The 11,354-nt window shown below is 36.2% G+C and overlaps 2 protein-coding genes across 2 annotated transcripts; one reads left to right on the top strand and one right to left on the bottom strand.

Moving 5' to 3' along the window:
• The first annotated feature begins 1,395 nt into the window (after positions 1-1,395).
• Positions 1,396-4,211, top strand: LOC140790087 (probable protein phosphatase 2C 34). The gene is made up of 5 exons (XM_073140012.1): positions 1,396-1,809; positions 2,277-2,567; positions 3,154-3,271; positions 3,413-3,636; positions 3,903-4,211. The coding sequence occupies exons 1-5, from the start codon at positions 1,567-1,569 to the stop codon at positions 4,068-4,070; spliced, it is 1,044 nt and encodes a 347-aa protein (XP_072996113.1). The 5' UTR covers positions 1,396-1,566; the 3' UTR covers positions 4,071-4,211.
• An 883-nt stretch (positions 4,212-5,094) lies between these two features.
• LOC140790302 (uncharacterized) lies at positions 5,095-9,668 on the bottom strand. The gene is made up of 6 exons (XM_073140324.1): positions 9,095-9,668; positions 8,880-9,001; positions 8,704-8,794; positions 7,522-7,651; positions 7,366-7,436; positions 5,095-5,698 (listed from the first exon to the last, which is right to left on the bottom strand). The coding sequence occupies exons 1-6, from the start codon at positions 9,382-9,384 to the stop codon at positions 5,221-5,223; spliced, it is 1,182 nt and encodes a 393-aa protein (XP_072996425.1). The 5' UTR covers positions 9,385-9,668; the 3' UTR covers positions 5,095-5,220.
• Positions 9,669-11,354: the final 1,686 nt, after the last annotated feature.

The raw sequence follows: 11,354 nt of genomic DNA, 5'->3' as shown, positions 1-11,354 counted from the left end.
TGTTCTTCTCTCTCATTTATTAAAATTTAATCAATAGAGAACTATCTCGGGTTATCAAACTAGGAAGTAATTGTGTCCTTTCTCGTCCTCTTCATCAAAAATTGACTAATAGTTGTAACATGGTATAGATTACAAAAGAGTTATGGTACTGAAGTTTGAAATACAAGAAGGTGAGACGAAATTTATTAATTGAGAAAAATTGAAGAGGACATCATCTATTCTTCTCCACCAGACAAACTTCTGCTAGCCTCCATGGCTAGTTCTTATTTGTCAAACAGCCTAGGATTACTAAATTGTGTTTCCACTGTGGGGAGTAATTAAGCCTTTTAGCATCACCATTTACATAGACTAGACTGTAATTTACTCTTAAAATATAGATATAGATAGATAGATAGATAGATAGATAGACAATATGTTACAGCTTGTATCTTAGAATTTTCTTTTCATAGCCTTACATCTATCAATAAATTCACTGTTTCCGTACTGCATAATGTACTCATTCCTATTTGGATGAGTCAGAGAAGCAGCTTGTCGGCAAAATTTTGAACGGTTCTCATGCTTCGTATTACTTGCCCCCATGGCAATGGCATCATATTCTTCACACCTCCATGTTCTTCTACTATTATTGTTTTGGTTTCACATCTATTTTCGCTAATTAAATTCTCCTCTTTGCTTGTTATTTAGCCCCGTATTATTAAGCTATCATTGCTATTATCATGTGAAGAAAGAGATCATTACAGTTGATTTAAAAATTTGGATCTCTCATGCATCACATATTCAACACATGTGAAGGCAAGGTCGTCCATCCACCGATCAATGTTGTCGTGTCGTTATCATCGTGGAGTCAGATTTGTTAGAAGTTTTTGACGGAGCTAGACTTATTTTATTTTATTTTTTATCAAAATAGACTGCCACTTAAATTTATTTTTAAATTAGGTCTAATTTATATAATCTTAATAAAAATACTGAACTGATTAACATTTTTATTGTCAGATATTTTTTTGCTTTAATTTTAAAAAAATTAAGTTAGAGAAACTTATATATATATATATATATATATAATTCTAATTTTAGCATCTTAGTAGTAAAGTGAATTAGAACCCATTTAGTAATAAATTTGAGTAATAGTCTATTTTAGTATAAAAAAATTTAGAACAGGGATAGTTTGGTCAAAAACTCATTTGTTAGTCCCATACGTTATAATCATTCGATCCAATAATATCTTCTAATGGGGTCAAAATAACAAAAGGACCACCTGATTCACGCTCGCACCCTTCTTTCTCCAACACGTGTGCCAATTAATCTCCTTCCCCAAAATGCCCTCTCCTCCCCCTACCCCCCTCTTGCCAGCTGTTCCCGGGACACAACGGTAATTAGCCGCCATGAAAGGAAGTCGTCATCACTTTGGAAAGCTCTCTCTCTCTCTCTCTCTCTCTCTCTCTCTCTCTCTCTCTCTCTCTCTCTCTCTCGTGATAAATTTAGCATTCCTTCTCCTTTCCCCATAACCAAACTTTCTATTAGAAGAAAGTATTTGTAGTTTAGATTACCTTCTTTTGGGGGGGCCAAATGCGGCAATTATCGTCGTTGTTGAGTGGTTTGGCAAGATCGTTGTCGATGAGGAGGAGGAAGGATGAGCAGGAGCGGAGCGGGAGGGAGGCGGCCGACGAGCTCGCGAAGGAGGCGAAGAAGAGGGACATGATCTTGCGGTCTTCAGGCACGGTGAGCGGCGAGGGATCGAGTAACTTCGTGGCGGTGTACTCGCGGAGAGGGGAGAAGGGTGTGAATCAGGATTGCTCTATTGTGTGGGAGGTACTTATTATAGTCTCTCTCTCTCTCTCTCTCTCTCTCTCTCTCTCTCTCTCTCTCTCTCTCTCTCTCTCTCTTTTCTCTTGTTCTAAAGGATTTATATAGATAGATGGTAATAAGATAGTGATCAGATGGCTTGCGGGGTCATGCTTAGTTCTAACTTCTAACTAGGGGTGCTCATGGATCGGGTCGGGCTTGGAATTAGACCTGACCCATGGTTTGCACAAGTTTACTCATGTTGCATGAGTGTTCTCGATTCAAATCCCGGCGATGGCGGTTTAATTTGGACATTGTTAAGTTCCCAAACTCTCTCTCTCTCTCAAAAAAAAAAAAAAAAAAAAAAAAGCAACCAAAGAAAAATAAAAAGGAAAAAAAAATGATTGATACAGACGTGCATGTCTCATTCTAGTACAATTATTCTTGTTTCTATTCTAAAGATCTTTTTTTTTCCATCTTGGTTGGTTGATTAGGGATTTGGGTGCCAAGAAGACATGATATTTTGTGGAATATTTGATGGTCATGGTCCATGGGGACACTATGTGGCAAGAAAAGTTCGAGAGTCGCTTCCTCCATGTCTGCTATGCAGTTGGCAGGAGTCTCTGGCTTTAACTTCCTTGGTAGCTGATAAGAAACTTTGCGAGTTTGATTTATGGAAGGAATCATACATTGCAGCTTGTGAAATCGTTGATAGGGAGCTCGAGCTGAATGGTGGGCTTGATTCCTTCCACAGTGGCAGCACTGCACTAACAATTGTGAAACAAGTAGTTATCCATATCCTTGATCTTCCTTTTTCGCATTTCCTTTTCATAGTATTCAAATATAGGTGATGGAAATGCAAAAAGTAATAGTCACAATAACTTTTGACTAAGTTTAATGCATGATGTTCAATAGCTATAGGAAATAGCAGTAGACAAAGATTAACGAGGGTAATTGAGATCTGCATATAGTTATTCAGTAAATCGCAGTAATAAAGAGAGTAAATTGAGCTGAAATCTTTTTATCTTGCTTGAATAAGGATTCTTGCAGTTTTCCTCTGAATAGTTTGATAATTTAATCTTTTCCTTACACTTGTTTTACATCTCCTAAATGCTGATCAATACTTAGTTTGAGTACTAGATTGAGAATTTGTTATGTGGCAATGGTTATGAAGTGTCATGTTTTTCTAACACAATTGAACTCATATAATCTCAAAAGCCCAAGAAATTTTTAGCTAAAATTTTCAGCAATACCTGCATTTGTATTCTGATCTTACCTGATAAAAGAATGCTTTCTACTCTCAAGATATGCTCTGAACTAATTCAAGTTCGATCAGCGAAATGAATCTTCTACTGCTGGACTTTTTGCCAGGGTGAACTTATGGTAATCGCAAATGTTGGCGACTCGCGTGCCGTCTTGGCTACAACTTCCGACGAAGGGAGATTGGTTCCTGTCCAGCTTACTGTTGATTTCAAGCCAAACTTGCCTCGTAAGTCTGCATATTCCATACATTATCAAGGAACCTTGAACATAAATTACACACAGACAAAGCCCTTTAGTACTTGAAAGAGACCTCCTTGGCAACAAGATCGATTTCAATAGTTGTGATGCATTTTCTTGGTAAATTTAGAGGAGGCAGCGCGCATAGCTCAGTGCAGTGGGCGTATATACTGTTTAAATGATGAGCCAGGAGTACATAGAATGTGGCTACCAAATGAGGAGACTCCAGGATTGGCCATGTCAAGAGCTTTTGGAGACTATTGTCTTAAAGATTATGGCCTCATTTCTGCACCTGAAGTAACACAAAGGAGTATAAACCAAAAGGACAAGTTCATTGTGCTAGCCACTGATGGGGTATGTACAATTATCCTAACAATTGCTTTATGATTTATAGGATATTGCAAAAAACCATGATGAACTGCACGATGATATGGCTTTCAAAGACTACAATAAGATCAAAAGTAGGATTCAATGTATGCGGAGAAGATACCATTAAATGAGAAATATTGAACCTTGAACAAACTAATTTTACTTTGTATTGTTACAAAATAAAAATACTGATGATACTATAGTTTCAGATAAGTGTATCTGACTATCTAATTTTGTGAAATATTTTTCAGATTTGGGATGTGATTTCCAACCAAGAAGCTATAGAGATTGTCTCATCTACTAAGGAAAGAGAAAAATCGGCAAAACGGCTGGTGCAACGTGCTATTCGTGCATGGAACCACAAGAGAAAGGGGATAGCAGTTGATGACTGCTCAGCTGTTTGTCTCTTCTTCTCTTAGTATATATGTTATATTGTCAACACCAAAAGCTAATCACAGTGGCAAAGATTTGTAGATTGCCACTAATTGCCTTGTAATGATTCATTTTATTGCTCCTTTTTATTTTTATTTCTTTTAATTACATACATAAATTGCTTTGCACTTCATGCTTCAGGTCCTTTATAACATCCCTAAAATATTTTCTGAGTTTAATATTCAGACAACAATTTATCTCAAAATTAGTCTAATAATACATACTTCTCTTTCATTTCATCTTTCATTTAATATTTCATATCTATCAATAAAATTTTAATTATTATCTTACTCTTAAAAAAATATTACTTCAATTAATTATCGTTTTAATCTCTTTCTCTTATCTCTCTTCTCATCTATTTTATGATAAAAATTTATTTCAGCTCTAATATATCTCCTAAATTTATTACTTGTCTAATGTCTATATCAATTTAAGTGTTATTATTACACTACTACCGATTTACATCCAAACACCATATATTAGCCTAAATCTGACTTAAGATAACTTATTTAAATTTAAAAAAATAAGAATAGCTCAACAAATTTAGGATTTACACCCCATCTAAACACCATCTGTTATAGACCCTACCAAGACTGGTTCATCTTTTATCAACATTTATAAGAACTCACACACAAATCAAGAATAGTCCCTAATCATAAATAAATAAAAAATTTGACTTCTGAATTATTTACTGTTTTACACACAACTTTTTCATTATCCACGTACACTCCTAAATTTTAAAAGAATTATATTCATATATAACCTCTTAAACTAAAAAAAATTAACTTCACAAAATTTTTAAACTTAATTTTTTTTAGATGAGAGAATATATGTGTAAGGACCTCGAGAGTCGAGAGTAACAACTAACAAGTCATCCGCCTACGGCCAACTAAATTAACATTCTTGGAAATACTACCTCCGTATCAACTATCAAGGTATCACCAATACCTACTTTTACTTGATCATCGACACAAAAGGATTAGAACAAAACGAAAACAATGACTCGGCAGCTAAGTCAAACCGAACAATACTTGCCTTCAAGAGAATATCTATACAATAACTCTTCAATCTCCTGAGCTATTAGTAGAAACACACATTCACGTCACAACACAAGCATCGTACTGATCAAAAGTTGTCTCATAGCTTAAGCGGTGCCAAACCGAGAGAAGCACGAAGCCTGTTGGCCTCGGCAATTTCAGGATCTGGGTGATCAGTACCATCACTTTTCTTTTCTTTCTTTTCTTTCTTCTTCTTAGGCTCATCCCTGGTGCTGCTATCCTCCCCATGACGCCTCCTAGGACTTGCACTGCCACGAGCACGCCTCTTGCGATGCTCACCATCTTCACGGTCTCGTTCTCGACGGTCCCTGCTCCTGCTCCTGGAACGACTTTTGTACCGACCACGGTCTCTATCCCTTCTCTCCCGCTCTCTACCTTCCCTATCTCTTTCTCTATCCCTCTCTCTACCATATTCCTTTTCATCTCTTGGCCTATGGCGGTCTCTATCCCTTTCTCTGTCTCTGTCTCTATCTCTACCACGATCCCGATCCCGATCCCGATCCCTTTCGCGCCCTCGCCCATAATCCCTATCGTAATCTCGATCATAATCCCAATCCCTGTCAAAGAAGAGTTCCCAGTGAATTAACTCACAAATATCTCATTAAAAAATCAAACACAGATTTTGACCACAATAATTATCCTTCTGATACCAAATGCTTTAATCGGGTTACTGTCATCAAATCAACATATGAAAGGAAATCAGACAAAATATCTAGTATATGAATCAAAGATCTAAAGTATTCTTACATGGTTCATTCTGTTTGCATAGCAATATTCCTTGTTTTATAGCAACACCTTAAGACACTACATGACACCGAAGAAATAAACAACAATAACCACATGAGAAACATTAATACTTGAAAATTTGAGGATATTATTATTTTTTCTTTTTCACACAAAATTCCATCCAAATATGCACAGTTTACTACATTTGTAATCAAACATAAATTAAACAAATTTTTTGAAGAGAAATAATAATGAGAAAACTAAACTCAGTAAACTTCATCTCAATATATTTGTATCTATCTGTTCGACCCATCATACTTCTCGCTGCACACTATCAGTGCAGAGAAACCTGGCAGAGTCATCATTGAATCATTGTAGGAAGCAGCCCATCCTACCAATGGCTCTGAAAAGTGAAAAGCCATGGCAGTAACTATTGCAATATTACTTGCTAGCAATAACAGACCCTTCCAGTATGTTCATGGGGTAAAAATTGTAGAAACTATCAAAGACAGACAATTATCTTCCTAATACACCTCCTGGAAAAAAAAATACTTGCATCTCCAGTGAAGTATTCACTGCACAATAATTTAGAAGTTCACATATAAATAACAAGTTATTTCTTGTTGTCACTTGCCACCATAAAGTAGATGTGGTCCTAACCAACTCAAGTTGTTCGAAGCCTGCCATGCTTTTAATAAATTTTATCAACTTAAAAACCCTTCAAAAGCAAATACTTTTAGATGTATAAACTTATTCCAGTGTGACCTCCTAATATATTGTAAAATCATCTTCTGCAAGTTGGGCAGTTTCTTTTTACTTCAACTTTGTGTTTAGATAATAACAAGCCTGAAATTCTCGAAGCATAGGGATGCTGGTCAAATAATATCAAAGTAACCTATTTAAAGACAGAACAGTGATATCAAAGCAAGGAGAAGAATCTCGAGCTCAAAAATAGGCAAAAGACTTGCAACACACGAGTATATGTAAGTTGCAGTAGATGCTCGACTGAAAAAGAAAAAAGAAAAGGAAAACTCTGACGAAGTATGATGAGATGTACACTCAATTGATCATGCGGCTACTGACCACATACTTCTCTTCATATGGCTTTTTCATTGATTTCGGTAACTTTATTCTGGGGAGAAACTACAGTTATACCATTAACATGTAAAAAAACTCCATCATAGCACCCATAAAGGGACAGATAAATTCACTGCTTTCCTATACTCTCTGATCGAATGTTCATTCTCATCAATACTCAACATTTTGCACCTTTTTCAGTATAGCCTCAAGGAAAGAAGTGAAATTTACCATTGTATATGATTGCAACAAGATCTTAAAACAGACTTATAAAAAGTATATAAAAAATCACAAAATCTGAAGCAACCAAAGGCTTCATTTACTACTAATTTTGCATGTCAGTTCTAACATGTTTCATGCTTCTCCTGTGGATGGACTGTACTTATAGAAGGTCATGAGAAAAGAAAGCAAGAAATGATACCTGTATTTATAGCTATCACGCTTTTTATCCCTGTCTCTCTCCCTCGTCGGACTTCGTCCGCGATAGTAATCCTAAGACAACAAAAAGAAAATATCAAGAAACGAACACATTCAAGAATAATGGTAATTTGGGCAAAAGATAGAATAAATCATTCACCTTTTCATGGCCATCAGCTTCTAGTGAATCCATAACCTGTTCTTCATCTTCTTTTTCTTCTTCCTCCTCAAAATCATCTTCTAGTGCACTTCTTCTTGGTTCCAGCGTACCAGCAGCTTCAAGAGTCCATCTGTTATGTAGACATTGAGTATGAGCATTATCTAGAGCAGCACAAGCAGGAAGGAACCAAATAAAGGACACCTCATGACTTTCTTTCTTGAGACAAAATTACATGATGGTTCCCAGAATAACACTGCTGGGGGTAATTACATTCTACCAACATATTATTCATAAGCCATGATCATATAGTCCCAAAACTCTGCAACTATGCATCCATCAGGAATTAAACCAAGAACATGCCAATTAATTTGTTGACTAAACGTTCGAGTACTGATTCTTCATAAAGATCATCTGACATGGTGGGTGGAAAAATTTTAATTATCGAACAGGTTTCGTCTCACAATTGACTCCTTTTGAAAAGCCTACAATATCTTTAGAGGCCCATCCAGCATATTAAATCCCCCATAAATAGGACGATCTAACCTAAATGAAGACTTCCTAGAAAACGTCTAGCAAGTACTTTGGACATGTAAATAGCACAATAATTCTAAGGAAATAACAGCAGAAGATTTCCAATTCATAATATAAAGATGATCCTATCTGATATTTTAGAATCTATTTGGTAAAAGTTATGACCCACTTGCTGTTATAGGCTTCCAAACAAAGTAAGACTTGCAAGACCAAAGCCTTCTGGAACAACAGATATTACTACACCAATCCGATATACCCTTTGTTAACTTATTGACTCAAATACTGCTACATGCAAAAGGCATGTAAATCAAACAGCTACCACAAGTAAGAACCATTTGACAATGATGGATTGATGGTAGCCATGACATGGAACGAAATACAAGCTTTGTGGAGTCGAACAACAAGGAATGAAGTAATTGTGGTTGCTGGATATTAATGATTAGAAATGTTCTGTCTTTAGGAAAACTACGTGACAAAACCCTCATTGATAATTGAACAACTTAGATCAAGAAGGATAGTAGAAAAGTAAAGTTGGTCAAGAAAGGTAAGTAATTCATCACATCACAATTTATATTACACAAAATGCAAACCCAACTCTCATCCAACTTGCACACATCAAATATAAGTCAAATAGCTAAATGGAAGGCATACCTCTTCTGGACTCGCGGAAGGGCAACATCGCAGGCATAGTCTTTGGTCAAAAGCTCGTCGATAAACTCATCCACGTGAATCAAAGAAAACCCTAAACACCAAAAAAAACCAATCAATGCAATTCGCTACCTTCGGTAATAACACAAATACCACTATTACTGTCCTCAGGTTCTTACTTCCATCCGGCAGCTTCTGCCTAAGCTTCCGGTAATCATTATAAAGAGGCTCCAGATATTGGTAAACATCGGTGACAGTCCCCGTGAGCCGTAGATAAAAAGCCCCAAGAATACGAACATACCTAGTAGAACACGAACAAGACAAAACCAATCAAACATGCGATATTTATACGAAAACCGGAGACAAGATGGGTGGAAGGAGAGATTGGTAATACTTGTAGTCCTCATTCTTGATGAATTCGACGACAATGTCCTTCTCGGGCTGGATCTGGAGCATCTTCATGACAAGGCACATGAAAGGGGTGGGCCTGCGGCTGCCACCGTAGGTGCCACCGAGGTGGTCGAGCTCCATGGCCTTGTCGACGAGGGTCTCGGCGGTCAACCCAAAGCACTGCTCCTTCCAGTACGTGTGCTGGTAGATCTTGGACCGCAGGATCTTCTCCACTAGGTTTTGGGGGTTTGTCCCGTGGATGCTCTTCGCCAACGGATCCGTCCTGTTCGCCATGGCCGCGCCGCTCTCTCTCTCTCTCTAACTTGACAAAACCCTAGCACGGACCCCCTCAAGGGCCGGACTATAGAAACCAGAGAGTAGTATGTCGATGGATGCCTTGCTGGTCATATAAGTTGGCGAAATGTTCAAATAACACCCTACATTATCATCATTTTCTGATTAACAAGGATTTTACCCTCGACCCCTCGTTTTACTCTCTCGTATTCTTCGAACCAGAATCTAATCTCTTTTCCTAAATCAAACCCCATTACCCCCAAAATTGAATTCTAGTCTCTCCTAATGAGGATAGAGATTCCGATTGATTTCAATAAGTATTATAAAATTTGATAATTTGAGGTCAAACTTTGATGGAATTCGTTTCCCATTTAAATTAACTTTTTAAATTTTTTGAAATCAACCCTTATTTGTTACATTTTTATTGATGGTAGAAACAAAATAAGGAAATAAAATATAACAAAATGAATTCCTATTTTCTTCCACTCAATTAAGCTTGTGTAGTTAACATGAGAAGCTTATGCCAAACTGATCACTAAGCAACAAAATTAACCATAACATTATTTATACGAATATAACCACAAAGATGAGCAGCACCCAAAACCTAGTAGTTAACTTTTAGATTTATTACAACAGCATTTACAATGAGAACAATAGAACTACCGAAAAACTCATCTAGCTGCTAAAAAAGTGCTTCACATAGTAAGTTTAGTTTTGGACATCACAGAAAGGAACAATAAATCCAGAAATAAATAAACTGGAACTTCACCAATAAGATTAAGAAGCAATTCAGAGAGTTTAGAATGCACTGAAGATGGGTTCATAAGCAGATGCTCAAAATATTCCTCTTTCAATACATAAACTCTTATTGAGATGGAAAAAGAAGAGTTAAGAAACAAAAAAAAAGAGTTGGACAATTATTTTACAGCTGACTAATTGCGAGTATTATGTAGATTTCTTCAATCAGATCATTCTCACATTCAATCAATCAAAGACTAGGACTAATACCGAGTTTTCATTATTTATATGTAACACCACCAAACATTCAACAATACTAGCAAGTTCGTGTCGAAAAAAAATACACCAACATGGTCATGCTGCACTTAGTCTCAGATAATTAGTCCTGTTACATTAAATCTTTGTTTCATCATACTCGTATCAAGAACTAATAATAGTAGTGCAAAACAAGCTTCTCTACATCCTCACAAAATTCCAGTCCAAGTGAGGTCTTCTATTGTTTTCTCCTGAACACCTCAAAAACAAAATATAATCCAAATTTCATCGTTGCATCATATTCTTAGCTAACTGAAAAGAACATGTAAGATATTAGCACTAGGTTAAATAAGTTGCAAGTTCACGCTATTCCAAGAGAGCAACATGTAAGCTTCAAGGTAAAACCATATAATCATAAATTTTCAAGCTTCCTGTGCATGCCTAGTAAAGGAGATGAGAATGAAGAAAGTAAAGATTTAATAGTACGTTGTTTTCGCCTATCTGTTCTAAGTTAATTCAAAAATAATAGTTACCATATAGAATAAAGGAAAATACTTGAAGAAATCAATTCCTACTTCCACCAAAGCAACAGTAAACACATTTATTATAGTAGACTAACAAATATATATTCATATATCATGTACATATATGTTCAATAATCAGTAACAATAGACAGATTCATATGTTGGACCAACATAGCATTTGCCTACTTGCTGCTACTTTATACCTCTGTCTCATCCTATGATTGTGGCAGGATTGTGATAGCTTTAAATAATATGATGCTGGTCATAGTAACTAGACAAGCCATCAATAACTTAAATATCATATAACATTTGCTATAACCATTTCAACGCTCATCATAATCTTATTCTTGGCACAGTTTTCTCAGTTATCATATTAAATGATCTCACAACTTACTAATGTTATCATTTGTTTGATCTGTTCATGTGGTACTTATTCAATCACAGACAAATCAA

This window comes from Typha latifolia, chromosome 6 (genome assembly GCF_019914945.1).
Source record: "Typha latifolia isolate L0001 chromosome 6, TyphaL0001v2, whole genome shotgun sequence".
In the NCBI taxonomy this organism is placed as follows: Eukaryota; Viridiplantae; Streptophyta; class Magnoliopsida; order Poales; family Typhaceae; genus Typha; species Typha latifolia.
Note: the sequence above shows the minus strand (reverse complement) of the source record. Positions and strands in the feature narration are given on the sequence as shown.

Coding starts and splice junctions, on each gene's coding strand:
- LOC140790087 (XM_073140012.1), top strand. CDS start 1,567: ATGCGGCAATTATCGTCGTTGTTGAGTGGTTTGGCAAGATCGTTGTCG. Junction 1,810..2,276: donor ATTGCTCTATTGTGTGGGAG/GTACTTATTATA, acceptor TTGGTTGATTAG/GGATTTGGGTGCCAAGAAGA. Junction 3,637..3,902: donor TTGTGCTAGCCACTGATGGG/GTATGTACAATT, acceptor AATATTTTTCAG/ATTTGGGATGTGATTTCCAA.
- LOC140790302 (XM_073140324.1), bottom strand. CDS start 9,384: ATGGCGAACAGGACGGATCCGTTGGCGAAGAGCATCCACGGGACAAAC. Junction 9,002..9,094: donor ATCAAGAATGAGGACTACAA/GTATTACCAATC, acceptor GTGTTCTACTAG/GTATGTTCGTATTCTTGGGG. Junction 7,652..8,703: donor CTTCCGCGAGTCCAGAAGAG/GTATGCCTTCCA, acceptor TCTACATAACAG/ATGGACTCTTGAAGCTGCTG.